Below are 23463 nucleotides of genomic sequence, written 5' to 3' on the forward strand. Positions count from 1 at the left end.
TTTGGTGTGTGCTGTCAAAAAAGCAGAGCATCTCTTTATTACAGCTAGACCTCTCCCCATCTTTACAACCATTGAATCTATATGTTTTGACCATGACGGTTTACAATCAATTTGGTGTGTCTCCCAGGTGGCTTGTGGCAAACTTTAAACAACACGTTTTATGGATATCTTTAAGAAATGGCTTTCTTCTTGCCACTCTTTCATAAAGGCCAGATTTGTGCAATATACGACTGATTGTTGTCCTGTGGACAGAGTCTCCCTCCTCAGCTGTAGATCTCTGCAGTTCATCCAGAGTGATCATGGGCCTCTTGGCTGCATCTCTGATCAGTCTTCTCCTTGTATGAGCTGAAAGTTTAGAGGGACGGCCAGGTCTTGGTAGATTTGCAGTGGTCTGATACTCCTTCCATTTCAATATTATCGCTTGCACAGTGCTCCTTGGGATGTTTAAAGCTTGGGAAATATTTTTGTATCCAAATCCAGCTTTAAACTTCTTCACAACAGTATCTCGGACCTGTCTGGTGTGTTTCTTGTTCTTCATGATGCTCTCTGCGCTTTTAACGGACCTCTGAGACTATCACAGTGCAGGTGCATTTATACGGAGACTTGATCACACACAGGTGGATTGTATTTATCATCATTAGTCATTTAGGTCAACATTGGATCATTCAGAGATCCTCACTGAACTTCTGGAGAGAGTTTGCTGCACTGAAAGTAAAGGGGCTGAATAATTTTGCACGCCCAATTTTTCAGTTTTTGATTTGTTAAAAAAGTTTGAAATATCCAAATATCCAATAAATGTCGTTCCACTTCATGATTGTTAATGGTTGATTCTCCACAAAAAAATACAGTTTTATATCTTTATGTTTGAAGCCTGAAATGTGGAAAAAGGTCGCAAAGTTCAAGCGGGCCGAATACTTTCGCAAGGCACTGTATATACTGCTATATATATATATATATATATATATATATATATACTGCAACACCTCCCCCATAAGCATTTATGTCTCTTCTACATATGTTATATCCTTGTATTGCTTCTGATGTATCATCAAATGAATTATCTAAGTGAGTCTCAGAAATGGATAATATATTAATGTTATCTGATGTTATTGATTCCATTAACCTTGTTTCTAAGGTTACATATATTAATCTGGGCTATTTTCAGCCCTTTCCTGGGTAGCTGATCACATATAGACATCATATGGACAAGAGCAGACAAAGCCAGATAATATATATATATACATTCAGCAGTCCATTAATCACGGTGTGGCTGTGGGTGTGGGTGCGTGCGTGCGTGCGTGCGTGCGTGCGTGCGTGCGGGGTTGAAGCTACGAACCCATAGGCTTGGCTCTCTCATCCCTTCCAGGCTTCTGGGAGGGAGGATGGACAATGAGCCTGTCATAGTGAATGTTGTATTGATCCCTCAGTCCGAGTGGAAAGAAAGCCCCAGGAGTAGTTCAAGGAGCTGTCCCCTTTTAACTACCTCCTTCTGTCCTTAAATCATGTGTCTATTCTCCCCTGCATTGCTTCGACCAATGCCTGCGTGCCACGTCATCGACTGCAGTCGGGGTTAAGGTGGATGTCTGATATGGTTTGCTGATATGTTAAATACCTATCCAGGCGTTGTACGTCTGCAATGTAGTCGGGAAGAGACTCTGGGAAGTCCTTGGCACGTCCATCAGGAAGAGACTCCACCTATGACTTGGGGTGTGTCTGTCCATCAGGAATGTGTGTGGTGATTCCCCTCCCCTTCCCATCCCTCTCCTCCTCTGGGTCTCTGTGATTGGTCTTAATGCTGGTGGGTCAGTTGCTTTGAGCAGCTCTGCAAATCTGAAGTCTACTCTGTTATTGGGTGTCACTGATTAATTTTCTGGGTTCTGTCTCTTTCTCTCTCTGTCTTTCTGTCAATCTCTCTCTTTCTGTCTCTGTGTCTCTTTCGGTCTCTTTCTGTCTCTCTCTCTCTCTTTCTGTCTCTCTTTCGGTCTCTTTCTGTCTCTGTCTTTCTGTCAATCTCTCTCTTTCTGTCTCTCTCTCTCTTTCTTTCCCTTGGTCTTTTCTTCTCTCTGTCCCCCTCCCAATCTCTTTGCCTCTCCCTCCCCTCCTCTATCTGTTTCTCTCTCTCTCTCTTTCTCTGGGTGTTTCTACTCTAGCGGTGGCCCCCGGGCCTGGTCTTGGCCCCATCCCCATGTCCCAGTTCGGCACCATCTCGCGGCAGATCTCACGGCACAACTCTACCACCTCTTCAGTCTCCATGGTTTCGGCCACGGGCACCTACCGCCGGGCGCCGTCCGTCACCTCCCAGTTCTCCCTGCAGCAGCAGCAGATACAGCAGCCGTACATTAACGGGGGAACCTCAACCTACCCCCAGAACTCAAGTAAGACACATGTCCCCCCCCACCAACACCCCTCTATTAGACTGGAGATAGATAGATCCTCCCCCCCACCAACACCCCTCTATTAGACCGGAGATAGATTCCCCCCCCACCAACACCCCTCTATTAGACTGGAGATAGATTTCCCCCCCACCAACACCCCTCTATTAGACTGGAGATAATAATAATAATAATAATATATGCCATTTAGCAGACGCTTTTATCCAAAGCGACTTACAGTCATGTGTGCATACATTCTACGTATGGGTGGTCCCGGGAATCGAACCCACTACCCTGGCGTTACAAGTGCCATGCTCTACCAACTGAGCCACAGAAGGACCACTATAGATAGATCCCCCCACCAACACCCCTCTATTAGACTGGAGATAGATTTCCCCCCCACCAACACCCCTCTATTAGACTGGAGATAGATAGACCCCCCCCCACCCCCTCTATTAGACATTCCCCCCCCTATTAGACTGGAGATTAGACCCCCCTAGACTGGAGATAGATCCCCCCCCCTATTAGACTGGAGATAGATTAGACTATTGGAGATAGATAGATCCCCCCCTATTAGACTGATAGAGATAGATCCCCCCTATTAGACTGGAGATAGATAGATCCCCCCCTAGATAGATAGATAGATAGGGGATGGATAGATAGATACGATAGATAGATAGATGGATAGATAGATACGATAGATGGATAGATACGATAGATAGATAGATACGATAGATAGATACGATAGATAGATACGATAGATAGATACTATAGATAGATACTATAGATGGATGGATGGATGGACTACTTTCCCTATGGACCCAGGTCAAAAGTAATGCACTACATAGGGAATAGGGTGCCATTTATGAAGCATCCAGTCTACCACTCTCATTGGATGGCCCAGAAGCTAATTACTTCACTGTCACTCAAATCAAATTGTATTTGTCACATGCGACGAATACAACAGGTGAAGAAGACCTTACTTACAAGCGCTTAAAGTTACAAAAAATGAAACAGCAGCAGTCACCATGGCAACTGACTGATTTCAGTGTCGTCCAGGTTCTATTCTGTGATTGGCTCTGCAGGTTAGAGTTTGTAGTCAGAGGCCGGTGACAGCGCCACAGTCGTTTCATCCTCGAGGTCAGGGGTGGTTTCTCCAAAGCACCAGATACAGATTTCTCTCCTGTCGAAGTGCTCTAGTGAACGTCTTGTACATTTGACGTAGAATATATTCCAGTCCTCAGATTCTCCAGCTGGTACTTTCAATCTGCCTCTGTTTTAAGTACGATCTGAGGATTTGTTAAAATCACAATTTATTTGTGTGTTTCACAACCTCTTTAAAGTGGTTGATTTCCACCTCTCTCTTCTCTCCCTGTTCCCTCAAATGTACTAGCCAGCCCACCAAGAGGGTGACCCCAGCTCAAGGTGTCCACTTGTAGTCCTCTGTCCTGTACCTTTCCACTAAAACTCCTGTGGAAACACAGACACAGGCAGGCCCGGTGATGTGCAGGGCGGACTGAACTCAATAACCTCATCAAGTCAAAATGGGAAAAATAAATAAATAAATTCAAAAGAAGATTGAGAATAAAATGTGATGAAGTCAAGCTGTCGGCAGCCACGTGTTCCGGTTGGAATTGAGATTCGCCTCGGCTCTCCCCTCCCCTCTCCTCTCTCTCCTCTCTCTCCCCTCCCCTCTCTCCCCTCTCCTCTCTCTCCTCTCTCTCCCCTCCTCTCTCTCCTCTCTCTCTCTCCCTCTCTCCCCTCTCCTCTCTCTCCCCTCCCCCTCTCTCTCCCTCTCCTCTCCCCTCTCCCTCTCCTCTCTCTCCCCTCTCCTCTCTCTCCTCTCTCTCCCCTCTCCCCTCTCCTCTCTCTCCCCTCTCCCCTCTCTCCCCCTCTCTCCCCTTCCCCTCTCCTCTCTCCCCTCCCCTCTCCCCTCTCTCTCCCCCTTCCCCTCTCCCCTCTCCCTCTCCCTCTCCCTCCCCTCTCCCCTCTCCTCTCTCCTCTCTCCCCCTCTCCCCTCTCTCCCCTCTCTCTCGGCTCTCCCCTCTCCCCTCTCCCTCTCCCCTCTCTCTCCCCTCTCCCTCTCTCTCTCCCTCTCCCCTCTCCCCTCTCCCCTCTCTCTCCTCTCTCCCCCTCTCTCTCCCCTCTCCCTCTCTCTCCCCTCTCCCCTCTCTCCTCTCTCTCCCCTCTCCCCCCTCTCTCCCCTCTCCCATTCGCTTACACTGTGAAAGACCGGGCAGGTGTTAAAATCTCACTGTCACAATGTTAACAGGCATCACCGTGTGCAAAGGGTTGTCATTGAATGTTAAGGTCCATCAAGCACTAAGAGGACACTGTCTTGTGTCCCAAATCGCACACTATTCCCCATAGGGCTCCGGTCTAAAGCAGTGCCCTATAAAAGCAATAGGGTACCATTTGAGATGCACGGCCAGAATGGAGGAGGAGGAGGAGGACGCTTCTCTCATGAGCCAGAACCCTCGTCCCCCTACATCATTTATAACTGTGGCCACTCTTCCCTTCTTGTCGTTGCGTCTCGTCCCGGTTCTACACCGCACGCTGTAGACGCCAGAGATGGCCCGGAACTTTCAGATGATTCTTTTTCTTCTCTCCTTTTGTTAGTGATGTCATGAACCCCGCGGCTGTTCCATAACACGACTTTCTGCAGCTGCTAACGAGCCACTTATCCAAGCATATATGACGGCATGGCGCGCTTCCTTCAGTAAAAGATCCTGATTTAGACATGGGGTTGACCTCGACCCTATAGATTAAGAGCCATTTTAAAACAGCATTAGCAGGGGTTGACCTCGAGCCTATAGATTAAGAGCCATTTTAAAACAGCATTAGCAGGGGTTGACCTCGACCCTATAGATTAAGAGCCATTTTAAAACAGCATTAGCAGGGGTTGACCTCGAGCCTATAGATTAAGAGCCATTTTAAAACAGCGTTAGCAGGGGTTGACCTCGAGCCTATAGATTAACAGACATTTTAAAACAGCATTAGCAGGGGTTGACCTCGAGCCTATAGATTAACAGACATTTTAAAACAGCGTTAGCAGGGGTTGACCTCGAGCCTATAGATTAACAGACATTTTAAAACAGCATTAGCAGGGGTTGACCTCGAGCCTATAGATTAACAGACATTTTAAAACAGCATTAGCAGGGGTTGACCTCGAGCCTATAGATTAACAGACATTTTAAAACAGCATTAGCAGGGGTTGACCTCGAGCCTATAGATTAACAGCCATTTTAAAACAGCATTAGCAGGGGTTGACCTCGAGCCTATAGATTAACAGCCATTTTAAAACAGCATTAGCAGGGGTTGACCTCGAGCCTATAGATTAACAGACATTTTAAAACAGCATTAGCAGGGGTTGACCTCGAGCCTATAGATTAACAGACATTTTAAAACAGCGTTAGCAGGGGTTGACCTCGAGCCTATAGATTAACAGACATTTTAAAACAGCATTAGCAGGGGTTGACCTCGAGCCTATAGATTAACAGACATTTTAAAACAGCATTAGCAGGGGTTGACCTCGAGCCTATAGATTAACAGACATTTTAAAACAGCATTAGCAGGGGTTGACCTCGAGCCTATAGATTAACAGCCATTTTAAAACAGCATTAGCAGGGGTTGACCTCGAGCCTATAGATTAACAGACATTTTAAAACAGCATTAGCAGGGGCTGACCTCGAGCCTATAGATTAACAGACATTTTAAAACAGCATTAGCAGGGGCTGACCTCGAGCCTATAGATTAACAGACATTTTAAAACAGCATTAGCAGTAGCCTTTCTAGGGGTGGAATTTGAACATTTGAAATATTGGCCCCTATCTTATCTATTCACGTAAAAAAAATGTTTTATTTAATTTCAGACAGAAACGTCAAGCCGTCGATGATTGTTAGACAAAATATACATCAGTGCGGACAACTGCAACATGCTACTGTAGCTAGAGGGACCCCTGCTGTGATGAGTCACTTGTCCCTGACCCTTGACCCTGACCATCTCTAAGGTCAGCTATTTATTTTAAAATGGTGGCACCATAGAAATAGAGTCTGTAGAACGGGCCTCCCCATTTAAATCATGATTAGAGGCCAGGATTAGAGGTTCGAAGGCCTCATCGATTATATTTCTATGGGTGGCACTCTGTGGTCCTTCTGTAGCTCAGTTGGTAGAGCATGGCGCTTGTAACGCCAGGGTAGTGGGTTCGATTCCCGGGACCACCCATACGTAGAATGTATGCACACATGACTGTAAATCGCTTTGGATAAAAGCGTCTGCTAAATGGCATATATTATTCACGCCACGGTTTGTGAATGTAACTCGGTTCATTGAAAGCCAGGGGCAGTAGGGTTGCAGACAGCCGTACGGCAACGCTACAATCATCTCATTCAGATTAGAATTAGGAGCAGGAACTGGCAATTTGACAATAATCAAACCTAATCTCTATATAATCCCTCAGTCTGTACAACAATCAAACCTAATCTCTGTATAATCCCTCAGTCTGTACAACAATCAAACCTAATCAATTCAATTCAAGGGGCTTTATTGGCATGGGAAACATGTGTTAACATTGCCAAAGCAAGTGAGGTAGATATTATACAAAAGTGAAATAAACAATAAAAATTAACAGTAAACATGACACATACAGAAGTTTCAAAACAATAAAGACATTACAAATGTCATATAATATATATATATATATAATATATATACAGTGTTGTAACAATGTACAAATAGTTAAAGTACACAAGGGAAAATAAATAAGCATAAATATGGGTTGTATTTACAGTGGTGTTTGTTCTTCACTGGTTGCCCTTTTCTCGTGGCAACAGGTCATAAATCTTGCTGCTGTGATGGAACACTGTGGAATTTCACCAAGTAGATATGGGAGTTTATCAAAATTGGATTTGTTTTCGATTTCTTTGTGGATCTGTGTAATCTGAGGGAAATATGTATCTCTAATATGGTCATACGTAGGACAGGAGGTTAGGAAGTGCAGCTCAGTTTCCACCTCATTTTGTGGGCAGTGTGCACATAGCCTGTCTTCTCTTGAGAGCCAGGTCTGTCTACGGCGGCCTTTCTCAATAGCAAGGCTATGCTCGCTAAGTCTGTACATAGTCAAATTTTTCCTTAAATTTGGGTCAGTCACAGTGGTCAGGTATTCTGCCAGTGTTGACTCTCTGTTTAGGGCCAAATAGCATTCTAGTTTGCTCTGTTTTTTTGTTAATTCTTTCCAATGTGTCAAGTAATTATCTTTTTGTTTTCTCATGATTTGGTTGGGTCTAATTGTGCTGCTGTCCTGGGGCTCTGTGGGGTGTGTTTGTGTTTGTGAACAGAGCCCCAGGACCAGCTTGCTTAGGGGACTCTTCTCCAGGTTCATCTCTCTGTAGGTGATGGAAGGTTTGGGAATCGCTTCCTTTTAGGTGGTTGTAGAATTTAACAGCTCTTTTCTGGATTTTGATAATTAGTAGGTATCGGCCTAATTCTGCTCTGAATGCATTATTTGGTGTTCTACGTTGTACACGGAGGATATTTTTGCAGAATTCTGCATGCAGAGTCTCAATTTGGTGTTTGTCCCATTTTGTGAAGTCTTTGTTGGTGAGCGGACCCCAGACCTCACAACCGTAAAGGGCAATGGGCTCTATGACTGATTCAAGTATTTTTAGCCAGATCCTAATTGGTATGTTGAAATTTATGTTCCTTTTGATGACATAGAATGCCCTTCTTGCCTTGTCTCTCAGATCCTTCACAGCTTTGTGGAAGTTACCTGTGGCGCTGATGTTTAGGCCAAGGTTTGTAATCGTTTTTTGTGTGCTCTTGGGCAACGGTGTCTAGATGGAATTTGTATTTGTGGTCCTGGCGACTGGACCTTTTTTGGAACACCATTATTTTGGTCTTACTGAGATTTACTGCCAGGGCCCAGGTCTGACAGAATCTGTGCAGAAGATCTAGGTGCTGCTGTAGGCCCTCCTTGGTTGGTGATAGAAGCACCAGATCATCAGCAAACAGTAGTCATTTGACTTCGGATTCTAGTAGGGTGAGGCCGGGTGCTGCAGACTTTTCTAGTGCCCGCGCCAATTCGTTGATGTATATGTTGAAGAGGGTGGGGCTTAAACTGCATCCCTGTCTCACCCCACGACCCTGTGTGAAGAAATGTGTTTTTTGCCAATTTTAACCGCACACTTGTTGTTTGTGTACATGGATTTTATAATGTTGTATGTTTTACCCCCAACACCACTTTCCATCAATTTGTATAGCATGCCAAATTGAGTCAAAGGCTTTTTTGAAATCAACAAAGCATGAGAAGACTTTGCCTTTGTTTTGGTTTGTTTGGTTGTCAATTAGGGTGTGCAGGGTGAATACATGGTCTGTTGTACGGTAATTTGGTAAAAAGCCAATTTGACATTTGCTCAGTACATTGTTTTCATTGAGGAAATGTACGAGTCTCTAATCTCTGTATAATCCCTCAATCTGTACAACAATCAAACCTAATCTCTGTATAATCCCTCAGTCTGTACAACAATCAAACCTAATCTCTGTATAATCCTTCAGTCTGTACCACAATCAAATACCTTGGGAAACCCGGACTCAGTCTCTGGCCTCCCTGAATTAAAAACCACAAGCATAGATTTGGGAAACCCGGACTCAGTCTCTGGCCTCCCTGAATTAAAAACCACAAGCATAGATTTGGGAAACCCGGACTCAGTCTCTGGCCTCCCTGAATTAAAAACCACAAGAATAGATTTGTACACATTACATATTAAACTCATTTCATTGTAGAAGTGCACAAAACTCATGACTAACCTTGCAATGTGTGTGTCTCTTAATTGTTGCAATGATAGTATTGTATTGACTTGGGTCGGGGCACTCTGTTTCCTGTTGACTTGGGTCGGGGGTACTCTGTTTCCTGTTGACTTGTGTAGGGGTACTCTGTTTCCTGTTGACTTGGGTCGGGGGTACTCTGTTTCCTGTTGACTTGTGTAGGGGTACTCTGTTTCCTGTTGACTTGGGTTGGGTTACTCTGTTTCCTGTTGACTTGGGTCGGGGTACTCGGTTTCCTGTCGACTTGGGGTACTCTGTTTCCTGTTCACTTGGGTAGGGGCACTCTGTTTCCTGTTGACTTGGGTCGGGATAATATTTTCATCTATTGTTGGTGACTGATATCTGTTTCTCTCGTCCTTCTCTCTGTCCTCTCTATCTACTTTATATCCTTGATTTCTCTCTTTCGTTTGGTATGTGCTTCCCGTGGCTATAGCTGCCCCTCCTCCCCCCATGCCCCAGCTGACTCCACAGATACCTCTGACAGGCTTTGTGGCCAGGGTGCAGGAGAACAGTAAGTCCACAGGCCCAGCACACACTCTCTCTGTTCCCCAGATCACTCTCTCTATTCCCCAGATCACTCTCTCTATTCCCCAGATCACTCTCTCTATTCCCCAGATCACTCTCCCTGTTCCCCAGATCACTCTCTCTATTCCCCAGATCACTCTCTCTATTCCCCAGATCACTCTCCCTGTTCCCCAGATCACTCTCCCTGTTCCCCAGATCACTCTCTCTATTCCCCAGATCACTCTCTCTATTCCCCAGATCACTCTCCCTGTTCCCCAGATCACTCTCTCTATTCCCCAGATCACTCTCTCTATTCCCCAGATCACTCTCTCTGTTCCCCAGATCACTCTCTCTATTCCCCAGATCACTCTCTCTATTCCCCAGATCACTCTCTCTATTCCCCAGATCACTCTCTCTATTCCCCAGATCACTCTCCCTGTTCCCCAGATCACTCTCCCTGTTCCCCAGATCACTCTCTCTATTCCCCAGATCACTCTCCCTGTTCCCCAGATCACTCACCCTGTTCCCATAAATCTGAGTAGAACAACCCCTATCTGTCAATCACACACAGCATGCTTTGTGCCTGTTCACTCAACTGTCCTGCCCATCTGTCTGTCCTGTGCAGTAGACAGCTCTTATCTATTGTCTGTGTTAATAAATAGTATTCTCAGACAGATGCTTATTGCCATTGACACCCATTGCTTTCTCCGCTATGCAGATACTGAGGACAAATAGTGTAAAAAGTGGCTCCATTCCAAGATTATTCAGGAGAATGTATACAATACCCCATAATGACATCACAATACCCCATAATGACATCACAATACCCCATAATGACATCACAATACCCCAATAATAACATCATAATACCACATAATGACATCACAATACCACAATGACATCACAATACCCCATAATGACATCACAATACCCCATAATGACAAAGCAAAAAAAAATGTTTTTACATTTTTTGCTCATTTATGAAATAAACAAAACCTGAAATATTACATTTACATAAGTATTCAGACCCTATAATCAGTATTTTGTTGAAGTACCTTTTGCAGTGATTACAGCCCCGAGTCTTCTTGGGTATGACGCTACAAGCTTGGCACACTTGTATATGGCACAGCCAGAAGAGGACTGGCCACCCCTCATAGCCTGGTTCCTCTCTAGGTTTCTTCCTAGGTTTTGGCCTTTTCTAGGGAGTTTTTCCTAGCCACCGTGCTTCTACACCTGCATTGCTTGCTGTTTGGGGTTTTAGGCTGAGTTTCTATACAGCACTTTGAGATATCAGCTGATGTACGAAGGACTTTATAAATACATTTGATTTGATTTATATGGGGTGTTTCTCCCATTCTTCTCTGCAGATCCTCTCAAGTTTTCTCAGGTTTGTTAAAGCACCTTTGGCAGCGATTACAGCATCGAGTCACTCTGGAGCAGGTTTTCATCAAGGATCTCTCTGTACTTTGCTTCGTTCATCTTTTCCTCGATCCTGACTAGTCTCCCAGTCCCTGCCACTGAAAAACATCCCCACAGCATGATGCTGCCACCACCATGATTCACCGTAGCGATGCTGCCAGGTTTCCTCCAGACGTGACACTTGGCATTCAGGCCAAAGAGTTCAATCTTGGTTTCATCAGACCAGATAATCTTGTTTGTCATGGTCTGAGAGTCCTTTAGGTGCCTTTTGGCAAACTCCAAGCAGCCTGTCATGTGCCTTTTACTAAGGAGTGGCTTCCGTCTGGCCACTCTACCATAAAGGCCTGATTGTTGGAGTGCTGCAGAGATGGTTGTCCTTCTGGAAGGTTCTCCCATCTCCACAGAGGAGCTCTAAAGCTCTGTAAGAGTGACCATTGGGTTCTTGGTCACCTCCCTGACCAAGGTCCTTCTCCCCCGATTGCTCAGTTTGGCCATGCGGCCAGCTCTAGGAAGAGTCTTGGTGGTTCCAAACTTCTTCCATTTAAGAATGATGGAGGCCACTGTGTTCTTGGGGACCTTCAATGCTGCAGACATGGTTTTTTTTGTAGCCTTCCCCAGATCTGTGCCTCGACACAATCCTGTCTCGGAGCTCTACGGACAATTCCTTCGACCTCATGGTTTGGTTTTTGCTCTGACATGCACTGTCAACTGTGGGACCTTATATAGACCGACAGGTGTGTGCCTTTCCAAATCATATCCAATAAATTTCACAGTTGGACTCTAACGAAGTTGTAGAAACATCTCTAGGATGATCAACTGAAACAGGATGTACCTGAGCTCAATTGACAGTCTCATAGAAAAGGGTCTTAATACTTATGTAAATTAGGTATTTCTGTTTTTTTATTTATTTTTAATACATTTGCAAACATTACTCAAACCAGTTTTCACTTTGTCATTATGGGGTTATTGTGTTTACATTGCAAAAAAACAAACATGTAATGCATTTTAGAATAAGGCTGTAATGTAACAAAATGTGGAAAAAGTAAAGGGGTCTGAATACTTTCCGAAGGCACTGTATGTTAAGTATAATTTCACCCACAAAAAAATCACAGAATGAGTGGCACATATGGAAGGACTAAACAGGACTAAACATATTGAAGGACTAAACATATTGAAGGACTAAACAGGACTAAACATATGGAAGGACTAAACATATTGAAGGACTAAACAGGACTAAACATATGGAAGGACTAAACAGGACTAAACATATGGAAGGACTAAACATATTGAAGGACTAAACAGGACTAAACATATGGAAGGACTAAACAGGACTAAACATATGGAAGGACTAAACAGGACTAAACATATTGAAGGACTAAACATATGGAAGGACTAAACAGGACTAAACATATGGAAGGACTAAACAGGACTAAACATATGGAAGGACTAAACATATGGAAGGACTAAACAGGACTAAACATATTGAAGGACTAAACAGGACTAAACATATTGAAGGACTAAACAGGACTAAACAGGACTAAACATATGGAAGGACTAAACATATTGAAGGACTAAACATATTGAAAGACTAAACATATTGAAGGACTAAACAGGACTAAACATATGGAAGGACTAAAAGGACTAAACAGGATATATGGAAGGACTAAAAGGACTAAACATATTGAAGGACTAAACAGGACTAAACATTGAAGGACTAAACATATTGAAGGACTAAACATATGGAAGGAAGGACTAAACATATGGAAGGACTAAACATATTGAAGGACTAAACATATGGAAGGACTAAACATATTAAACAGGAAGGACTAAACAGGACTAAACATATTGAAGGACTAAACATATGGAAGGACTAAACATATTGAAGGACTAAACAGGACTAAACATATGGAAGGACTAAACATATTGAAGGACTAAACATATTGAAGGACTAAACAGGACTAAACATATGGAAGGACTAAACAGGACTAAACATATTGAAGGACTAAACAGGACTAAACAGGACTAAACATATTGAAGGACTAAACAGGACTAAACATATTGAAGGACTAAACATATTGAAGGACTAAACAGGACTAAACATATTGAAGGACTAAACATATGGAAGGACTAAACATATTGAAGGACTAAACAGGACTAAACATATGGAAGGACTAAACAGGACTAAACATATTGAAGGACTAAACAGGACTAAACATATTGAAGGACTAAACATATTGAAGGACTAAACAGGACTAAACATATGGAAGGACTAAACATATTGAAGGACTAAACAGGACTAAACATATTGAAGGACTAAACAGGACTAAACATATTGAAGGACTAAACATATTGAAGGACTAAACAGGACTAAACATATGGAAGGACTAAACATATGGAAGGACTAAACATATTGAAGGACTAAACATATTGAAGGACTAAACAGGACTAAACATATGGAAGGACTAAACAGGACTAAACATATGGAAGGACTAAACATATGGAAGGACTAAACAGGACTAAACATATGGAAGGACTAAACATATGGAAGGACTAAACATATTGAAGGACTAAACATATGGAAGGACTAAACAGGACTAAACATATTGAAGGACTAAACATATGGAAGGACTACACATATTGAAGGACTAAACAGGACTAAACATATGGAAGGACTAAACAGGACTAAACAGGACTAAACAAATGGAAGGACTAAACAGGACTAAACATATTGAAGGACTAAACAGGACTAAACAGGACTAAACATATTGAAGGACTAAACAGGACTAAACATATGGAAGGACTAAACATATTGAAGGACTAAACATATGGAAGGACTAAACATATTGTGTGTACTGTGTGATCAACAGAGAAATAGTCTGCATGCTTTCATGTAACTCTAAAGAAGCTTAGCCTGCTATTGTTAAGACAGATTTATGTTACTGGCAGAATTAAAGTAACACCATTTTATAGCTGTTTCTTAACGGTACGAAGGCTGTCATTTCCAATCGAAAGAGTACAACAGAACCCACTCATCTTGTACCCTGGGTGTTGATGGCATTATGGCATATCATCCTCTGATTAACAACAACCTTGGGAATATCTGAGCTCTTATTCCCCTTTGGTACAATACAGAAATGGTCATGTGTGATTTATGCAGGTAAGCCTCCACGATCACAAACGTAGAGTCTGATTCAGAGGTCCGTACCGACTATTCAGGCTGCAGTTTATTACGGTGTACTTATTTGTAGTCATTCTTCTTTAATAATTTACAGAAGCAAAGTGTTACGAAATCTTCCCTGAATTTTTTTTTCTTCCCTTGGACTTGGGTCACCAAGGTGTCATATAAAATTGGAGCAGGGTTGTTACTTTGGAACATGACTGATAGGAGGACAGGGTTCTCTGCTGCCCTCTACTGAAACTAGTCACACACCTGGATGGTCCACTTCCAAATGATGCTCTCAGCCCTACGCCCTGTGCACTTGTGGAGATCTTTAGAAGGTTTTACAGGTACAGGCAGTCTGGTGGTAGCGCCAACTTGCACCTTGATAGGCTAGGTGGAAGTTTCACCATATTGCTTATTCCAATCAAATCCTCTCATATCTCCACAGGTGCATATGGTTTAAAGGTCGACTTGGGATTGGACCAGTGTGTGTTTACGGTTATAGAGCTGCAATAACCTCTAGGATTAGTCACAAGTTATCTACTGCCGTGCGAACTGTATACTGGTACTGTACAATAAACACCAGACGAGAATTCAAATGTAATGGGAAGACAATGGAAATAGAATGTTTCCAAGTGCAGCATTTTACCCTGGTGGCAAATGACGTCTCTTAACAAGTGCAGCATTTTACCCTGGTGGCAAATGACGTCTCTTAACAAGTGCAGCATTTTACCCTGGTGGCAAATGACGTCTCTTAACAAGTGCAGCATTTTACCCTGGTGGCAAATGACGTCTCTTAACAAGTGCAGCATTTTACCCTGGTGGCAAATGACGTCTCTTAACAAGTGCAGCATTTTACCCTGGTGGCAAATGACGTCTCTTAACAAGTGCAGCATTTTACCCTGGTGGCAAATGACGTCTCTTAACAAGTGCAGCATTTTACCCTGGTGGCAAATGACGTCTCTTAACAAGTGACTTGAACACGTGACCTGGAGGAACGAATCTCAGGTCAAAATCAAGAAAGGTCAACAACAACCAAAATCAGCATGCCGACAACTCGCTGTCATGCATTTTATTTGGTCCCTGACCGACTAACCATCGGTGCCTGGCATACAAACACCGCTGCATGTTGCTCTTCTCACGATTGCATGGTTTTTGCATGGTTTTCTCTACTGTTGGGCTTGGTGGCATGCGAAGCCCAAATGTAATGTGCTATTGTACTGTTTCTCCCAGTTTCAGGCAGCGTTCCTAATCTCATTCTCTCTCCCCTTCCTTTACCTCATCGCCATTTGGCAGTTGCCGACACCCCTACTCCGCCTCCCCCTCCTCCGCCCGATGACCTGCCCATGTTTGATGAAGCTCCTCCCCCTCCTCCACCGCCACCAGTTGACTACGAGGAAGAGGAAGCGGCTGTCGTTCAGTACAGCGACTCGTATGCCGATGGAGACCCCCAGTGGGCGCCCAAGAGCTACATGCAGAAAGGTGTTCCTCAGGGCTCAATACCGACACCACTCTATTTCACTTCTCCTTCCTACCATACAATTCACACAGATGTATTTAAACTAAGCTGAACTAGTCAACTACTTAAGCACATTTTGACACTCAGTAAATTTGTTAAATCTTCAGGCAACTATTTCTTACCCATTGCATCCTAATCCAGTTTGCGAAGTCTCTCCCTCTGACGATTTTCCCCTCCTCTCTCCTCTCTCCAGTGGTGGCCATCTACGACTACACTGCGGATAAAAACGATGAGCTGAGCTTCATGGAGGGAGCCATCATCTACATCATTAAGAAGAACGATGATGGCTGGTTCGAGGGAATCAGTAGCGGAGTCACGGGCCTGTTCCCCGGCAACTACGTAGAGTCCATCATGCACTAAGCTGACTGGCGGGACTCTACTGCACTCTATTGTGCTTCTACTACAGATGCCTGACCTTACGAAGGATAGGGAAGTGCTTTTAGATGTGACAGAATGTTTGGTCTCTTACTAATTGCAAATAAATCAAAATACAAAATATCTATTTACTTTATTTTGTTGGTGGTGTTGTGGGTTGAGGGGCATAAAGTATATAATGAATGAATAGGACAATGCTGATGATGTACTCACAAGGGCTGTGACGTAGGGATGTTTTCAAAGACCAAGGCAGTGGAGGCAGCTGAGGGGAACGACGGGCTCATAACAATAGGTGGAACGGAGCAAATGGAATGGCGTCTGAAAAACCTGGAAAACCATGCGTTTGATCCCGTTCCACTGATTCCGCTCCAGCCTTTACCACAAGCCCATTCTACCCAATTAAGGTGACACCCACCTCCTTTTGAGACCAGGGTAACGTTAGCTGAAGGACATCCTGCCTTTACGTGTTCTTCCTGTTTACATATGCGCGACATAACATCTGACTGTTCATCTATTGAACTACACATTTCTCATGCACTTATGAAGTATTAATGTCTTTATGAGTGTTATCACGAGCTATGTGGAGACGATGTCTGTCAGACGGCATGTAATGCATATGTAAACATTAGGCGATCTTGTGTAGACCTTCAGTGGAAGTGCTACTTTCTGTTAATTGTATATAATGTGAGCTGCAGCCTGTTGGGTGTCTGTAGAGTAAATTCAGTGACTGTCAATCGCAGTATCTCAAGCAGGCTACTTACCACACACATTTACATCACATTTACATTTAAGTCATTTAGCAGACGCTCTTATCCAGAGCGACTTACACACACATGCAAATGTCCTACATAATATTCTGTTTGATTTACTTACATTTTTTATTTTATTTTACTTTTTTTGACAATACAAAAACAACAATAGACAACTCAACATTTACATACACATTTTAACAAACATGAATGTCCTCCCCCTCAGTCATCCCCTGGACGTCTCCCAAAACCTCATATAGCTTCAAACTGCCCTATTCTGCCTCTCTCTGTTGCCCAAATTGTTCAATATTTAGATAAAGTGTTTAAATCAATTAATCAAATGCGTTATTTTATGATTTGACAATAAACTACAAAAGTTATCAGAAGCCTGATCCATTTTGGATATTACATTTTAAATCTTATTTTGCTTTTTATGAATAAAACCTTTTATTTGTTTTATTTCAGTCATTCCTGAAGTCTGAGCGTAAAGCAAAATCTAATAAAAATGTTTGTTTAATTATGCTTCCATTTAGTTGTAATACATTCAATTTAGGCTTATTCAATTGTCATAGACACAAGGCATTCTGGGACGACTTGGTTTTATTTTCAAAATGTTCTTAAGTTATTTTTAAGAATATTCCATTTACATGATAAATTATTTCATCTGGTAACGCAGTGAAAAGCAACACCATTATGTCGTGACTCCTCAGTTTGTAAATGACACCTTTTCACTATTTCGAGTTCCACGTCCATTTTAAGAAACGTTGTAGTACACGTCTAATCTGAACAAAATGATTTATCTGTAGGTATTTTTTTGGGGGGGATGAAAGTATATGTGAACAGTATTATGATCCATTGTTCTTCATGCCGTTTTCGTGGGCTTAGTTTTCAAAACGGTTGTGTCATGGTGTTATTGGGGGAAAAAAGTTGCCATTTGACTATTCTGTGATAATGGTGATCAAAATGACATCTCAGACCTCAGTCTTCACATAGATCAAAAGAAGAAGAAAAAAAACTAGATCACATCGCTTTAGAACAGTCATAGTTTGGTTTTATAACTCAGGTCTGTCTGGTTAAGTTCTTTCATTTTGTCCATACTCATCTATGGCTGTAGGCTCCGCCCCCTCCATCTCTCAGGAATTACGTTTGACTATCGATCCATCCATGACAATTCAGGTTGGTGTTGTCATTGGTTTGATAAGGTTACAGTTCCTACATGACACGTCTTTCCTGTCCATCAACGCAGAAGTTCACTGCGTTTAACCCCTTCAGTATATAGCAGCTAATGCCTTGTATATGTTGACTCTAACAAGTGTTCCAACTCATTGGGATGCCATATCAAAGCTCCGCCCTTAATGTGTATATATATATATATGTTTTTTTTTGTTGTATGTACAGCCTTTTATAATAAATAATTATCCTACAACCTAGTGGTGTGGTGATTGAGAATGAAAACAAAAAGGATAGAGACTTGACTTCAAAAATAAATAAACGTGTTTTAATTTGAGTACAGTGATTGTGGATGTTAAGGCCTCGATACAGGAAGCATCTCTAAATTGGTACGAGTCACCATGACAAAAGTTTGGCATTTGTGCGGTATGGACGGATCGTCGAGCAATGTCTTCACACACACACAATGATACAACATCTTCGGTCTCATCGTGGAATTAAAATGATTCTGCAGTGGACATTCCGTCCCAAACCTTGAGACCAAAATGTCAACAACCGTTGATGACCAAATACAATCTGCCAGTTCAATGTGGGGGGGGGGGGGAGAGTGCAGTTACAGTACACAGAACATTTAATAATTCAGTGATTATTATTATTATTTTTTAAAACAATGATCTTGGATGGTCTGTGTCAAATCCTCACTGACATGCCATTATAAATCCCTTTGAAGAAAAGGTGGGGGTTGGTTCAGAAACCTTTTCTCAGGCAGGGAGGGAGGAGGTTCCTGCAGGGTCGGCATTGAAAACCCCTGACGTCAATAACATTCTTTGTTCTGTGACCCCTTCAGTGTTTTCCCCAGAGGAAAGGAAGAAGACATAGGTAATGTGAAGCTGTGCATCTCAGAACTCAGTCCTGAAGAACCTATCACAGTTTAATTCCACCTTTATCTTAGTAAGAACCTGTGTATGCACAGTTTAGTTCCACCTTTATCTTAGTTAACAACAAAAACAAACCCCAAAAAAACTGCAGAAGCACTGCTCCATCAGGACCCACTGTGAATATCCCTGATGAAACAACCACCCATCACCCCCCTCCCACCCCACCCCCATGCGGAGGCCTTCCACAGGTACAAGTAGCTGCCTGAAGTGACAAGTGGGGGCTCACTTGTCACGGGTAAGGACCATCTGGGTGAGCCTGATAAGGGCGTCCCGCTCCAGAGAGGGCCTGAGCAAGCTGATCTGCCGGATCGCCTCTTGGCAGTAGTGCTGGGCCAGGTAGTTGGTCTGATCCACACCCTCACTCTGAGGGACAAACAGGAGGGTGAGTCAGGGTGCTTTCTAAACAGGTCAGTTGTAATTGCATCATGATCATAGGTCCAATAGTATTTCTATACCGTGTTATTGTCCCTGGCCCCCAATGTCCCCTGGCGACCCCCCCAATGTCCCCCTCCCTCCCCTGGCGACCCCCCAATGTCCCAATGTCCCTGGCGACCCCACCCCCAATGTCCCCTGGCGACCCCACCCCCAATGTCCCTGGCGACCCCACCCCCAATGTCCCCGGCGTCCCTCCCCTGGCGACCCCCCCCAATGTCCCTCCACCTCGCGACCCCCAATGCCTCTTACCTCCTGGACATACTGCCAGGCACGAGCGACATCTCCACTGGAGCTGAACCGCCTCATGATCATACCATGCAGCTCAGGAAACTAGAGAGAGAGAGAGAGAGGTAAGACACACTGTCACAGACTACGCAAATCAGACATTATGTGAAGCCAGGACTCCCTGGAAAACAGTAGCAGTTGTTACCGAGTGGACTATCCTGGCTTAATAAATCAAATGAATCGACACGGAGGGTACAACATATTAAGAACGCTCTTTCCATGACAGACTGACCAGGTGAAAGCTCTGATCCCTTATTGGATGTCATTTGTTATATCCAATCAGTGTAGATGAAGGGCAGGAGACAGGTTAAAGAAAGATGTTTAAGCCTCGAGACATTTGAGACAAAAGATTGAAGTGCTTTTGAACAGAGTACGGTAGTAGGTGCCAGGCACACCGAGTTTGTGTCAAGAACTGCAACGCTGCTGGGTTTTTCACGCTCAACCGTTTCCCGTGTGTATCAAGAATGGTCCACCACCCGAAGGACATCCAGTCAACTTGACACAACTGTGGGAAGCATTGGAGTCAACATGGGGCCAGTATCCCTGTGGAATGCTTTCAACACCTTGTAGAGTCAACATGGAGTCCAACATCCCTGTCCACACCTTGTAGAGTCAACATGGGGCCAGTATCCCTGTGGAACACTTTCCACACCTTGTAGAGTCAACATGGGGCCAGTGGAACACTTTCCACACCTGTAGAGTCAACATGGGGCAGTATCCCTGTGGAACACCTTGTAGAGTCAACATGGGGCCAGTATCCCTGTGGAACACTTTCCACACCTTGTAGAGTCAACATGGGGCCCAGCATCCCTGTGGAACGCTTTCAACACCTTGTAGAGTCAACATGGGCCCAGTATCCCTGTGGAACGCTTTCAACACCTTGTAGAGTCAACATGGGCCCAGTATCCCTGTGGAACACTTTCCACACCTTGTAGAGTCAACATGGGGCCCAGTATCCCTGTGGAACGCTTTCCGCACCTTGTAGAGTCAACATGGGCCCAGTATCCCTGTGGAACGCTTTCCGCACCTTGTAGAGTCAACATGGGGTATCCCAGTGGAACACTTTCCACACCTTGTAGAGTCAACATGGGGCCAGTATCCCTGTGGAACGCTCGACACCTTGTAGAGTCCCACGCCCCGACGAATGGAGGCTGTTCTGAAGACAAAAAGGGGGTGCAGCCCAATAGCAGGTGTTCCTAATGTTTTGTACAGTCAACGCATATTGAACAGTCACTGCTATTCAACAGTGACCAAGTGAGTCAAACGCCAACATCCCAAATGGCACCCTATGCCCTATATAGTGCACTACCTTAGACACACACACACACCTGTTGGCAGGCAAACAGGACGGGTCCGGTGGCCAGACCCAGCTTGAGGTCTGTAGCTGAAGGCTTTCCTAGTTGGCTGGCACACGCTGTGAAGTCAAGCACATCATCCACCAGCTAGGACACAGACACACAGACCAATAACTTACACATTTCAATGTTAAATACATTCCTCAAAAATAGGAAAAATAAGCACATTAAATTATTAGAAACGGCACCCATTGATTCAGGAGGCACAAAACTAAATATTTGAAATGTACCTGGAAGGCGATGCCAACGTTCCTCCCATACTGAAAGGCTATTTCATGAACCTCTGGATCGGAGTTCACTAGAATGGATACCTTGAGATGGACAAGAAACCAGTCAACACAAACCAGGTGACTTCCTGGAAGTCTGCATTGTGTGTGTGGAGACAGAACGCACATACAGCTTTACAACTGTTGGCGATGAGACTGGCAGTCTTCTTAAACGTCTTGTCGAGGTAGTGTTTGAATCTCTCCTTCTCGTTCTCTTTGGAGCCCAGCTGCATGAATTCACCTGCAACGTCAGTAAATATGCTCAAGTGAATAGAGAGAGACAGACAGAGACCTATACACTTTGGTCATCTTAAACAAACATGCATTAACAGACAGTAACAGACAGATACAAATCAAAGTGTCCGAAACTGAAATGGACTGCATATATTGTGAATAGAGAGAGAGAGCGAGAGAGAGACAGACAGAAAGAGACCTATACACTTTGGTCATCTTAAACGTGCATTACTCATTTCCCCTTACAGAATCAGAAGTGTTACGACCTCTAGATAGTAAAGGATCAGGTAATGGTGATTGTCTGTTACTGTATACCTATCAGATACAAATCAAAGTGTTCGAAACTGAAATGGACTGCATATATTGTGCAATAGTCACAGGCAGAGACAGAAAGAGTCTATACACTTTGGTCATCTTAAACACCATTACTCATTTCCCTCACAGAATCAGAAGTCATTTACCTCTAGATAGTAAAGGACAGGTAATGGTGATTGATAGGTATACAGTAACAGACAGATATAAATCAAAGTGTCGAAACGAAATGGACTGCATATATTGTGAATAGAGAGAGAGAGCGAGAGAGAGTGTCCTATACACTTTGGCACCAGATCCTCCGTGACCTGAGACAGGACTGACATCACTGTGTTACAGTTGACAGATATAAATCAAAGTGGCCAGAGCCATATAGGAATAGAGAGAGGATGAAGTCTCCAGAAAAATGGCCTTTGGTCATCTTAAACGTGCATTACACAGTCACAGAATCAGAAGTGTTACTTCTAGATAGTAAAGGAGCAGGTAATTGATTTGTCATAACAGACATATACAAATCAAAGTGTCCGAAACTGAAATGGACTGCATATATTGTGAATAGAAGAGAACGAGAGAGAGACAGACAGAGACCCACTTTGGTCATCTTGACCGTTTTTCCCCTCTACAGAATCAATAACATAATAGTAAAGGAGCAGGTATGATTGCAGTTACAGTAACAGACAGATACAAATCAAAGTGTCCGAAACTGAAATGGACTGCATATATTGTGAAACAGGATTGAGCGAGAGCTAACAGACCAAAAGAGACCTATACACTTTGGTAATCTTAAACTGCATTACTCATTTCCCTTACAGCCCCACAGTGTTACGACCTCTAGATAGTAAAGGATCAGGTAATGGTGATTGCGTTTCTGTATACCTATCAGATACAAATCAAAGTGTGAAACCAGGCTGGCAGTGTGGATCATCTCAGAGATCTGAAATGGACTGACCATGGGAGCAGATCTCTAGAGAGAGAGACAGGATGGGGTAGAGAGAGAACAGTTACACTGATTTTGACTCACAGCTTGGTTCACATCATCACTAAGATGGGCAGCCTGAATTAATTAATGAAATGATTATTGCAGTGATAGCCATATGCCATGATGAATTTTGACTAATGGCCTGGGAATGTAACAAAGTCATTAAACATTTACAAACAGATATCCCATTCTAAATACAGAAAAGTGATAATTCTGCACCCAAGAGACATGCAAGTTGTTCCTGGTGTCAATAACATGTGTGCATATGTTGCAGTTGAGTACTATAGTGTATGTAGCATGTATCTCACCCAGGATCTGTCTCCTGCTAACCCATTCAGAGACTCTGCTGAACCATCCTGACTTCTTGACAAGCTTCCCCTGCTCTTATCCTAGTGAAACTAAACGAGAGCCGCTGATGACAGATCAGGCTACACAGCATCATAGCTATGCATGCTGGCAGGGTAGCTAGTGGTTAGAGTGTAGACAGGAGGGGGTAGCCTAGAGAACAGAGTTGTAGAGGAGGTTCACATCATCACAGGTAGCCTAATTAATGAAGTGGTTAGATGTA

At 43.6% G+C, this 23463-nt stretch overlaps 2 protein-coding genes across 6 annotated transcripts in view; one reads left to right on the forward strand and one right to left on the reverse strand.

Moving 5' to 3' along the window:
- The window catches only part of LOC118372972 (abl interactor 1-like), a 126067-nt gene extending 107720 nt beyond the window's left edge, over window positions 1-18347 (forward strand). For 2 of the 5 annotated variants that reach the window (XM_052484018.1, XM_052484019.1), the window contains 3 exons: window positions 2151-2375; window positions 15575-15760; window positions 15991-18347. In XM_052484018.1, coding sequence (XP_052339978.1) covers window positions 2151-2375; window positions 15575-15760; window positions 15991-16157 — 578 coding nt within the window. In that variant the 3' untranslated portion in view covers window positions 16158-18347. Of the gene's footprint in view, window positions 1-2150; window positions 2376-9628; window positions 9707-15574; window positions 15761-15990 lie in introns of all 5 variants that reach the window. The other 3 variants (XM_052484020.1, XM_052484021.1, XM_052484017.1) reach the window with 2 other exon arrangements.
- Window positions 18348-18397: 50 nt separating this feature from the next.
- LOC127912919 (all trans-polyprenyl-diphosphate synthase PDSS1-like) lies at window positions 18398-21646 on the reverse strand. The gene is made up of 6 exons (XM_052484015.1): window positions 21502-21646; window positions 21335-21415; window positions 21078-21191; window positions 19714-19794; window positions 19051-19392; window positions 18398-19012 (listed from the first exon to the last, which is right to left on the reverse strand). The coding sequence occupies exons 1-5, from the start codon at window positions 21601-21603 to the stop codon at window positions 19252-19254; spliced, it is 519 nt and encodes a 172-aa protein (XP_052339975.1). The 5' UTR covers window positions 21604-21646; the 3' UTR covers window positions 18398-19012; window positions 19051-19251.
- Between the last annotated feature and the right edge of the window lie 1817 nt (window positions 21647-23463).

The sequence above is a fragment of the Oncorhynchus keta genome, chromosome 28 (assembly GCF_023373465.1).
Source record: "Oncorhynchus keta strain PuntledgeMale-10-30-2019 chromosome 28, Oket_V2, whole genome shotgun sequence".
Lineage (NCBI taxonomy): Eukaryota > Metazoa > Chordata > Actinopteri > Salmoniformes > Salmonidae > Oncorhynchus > Oncorhynchus keta.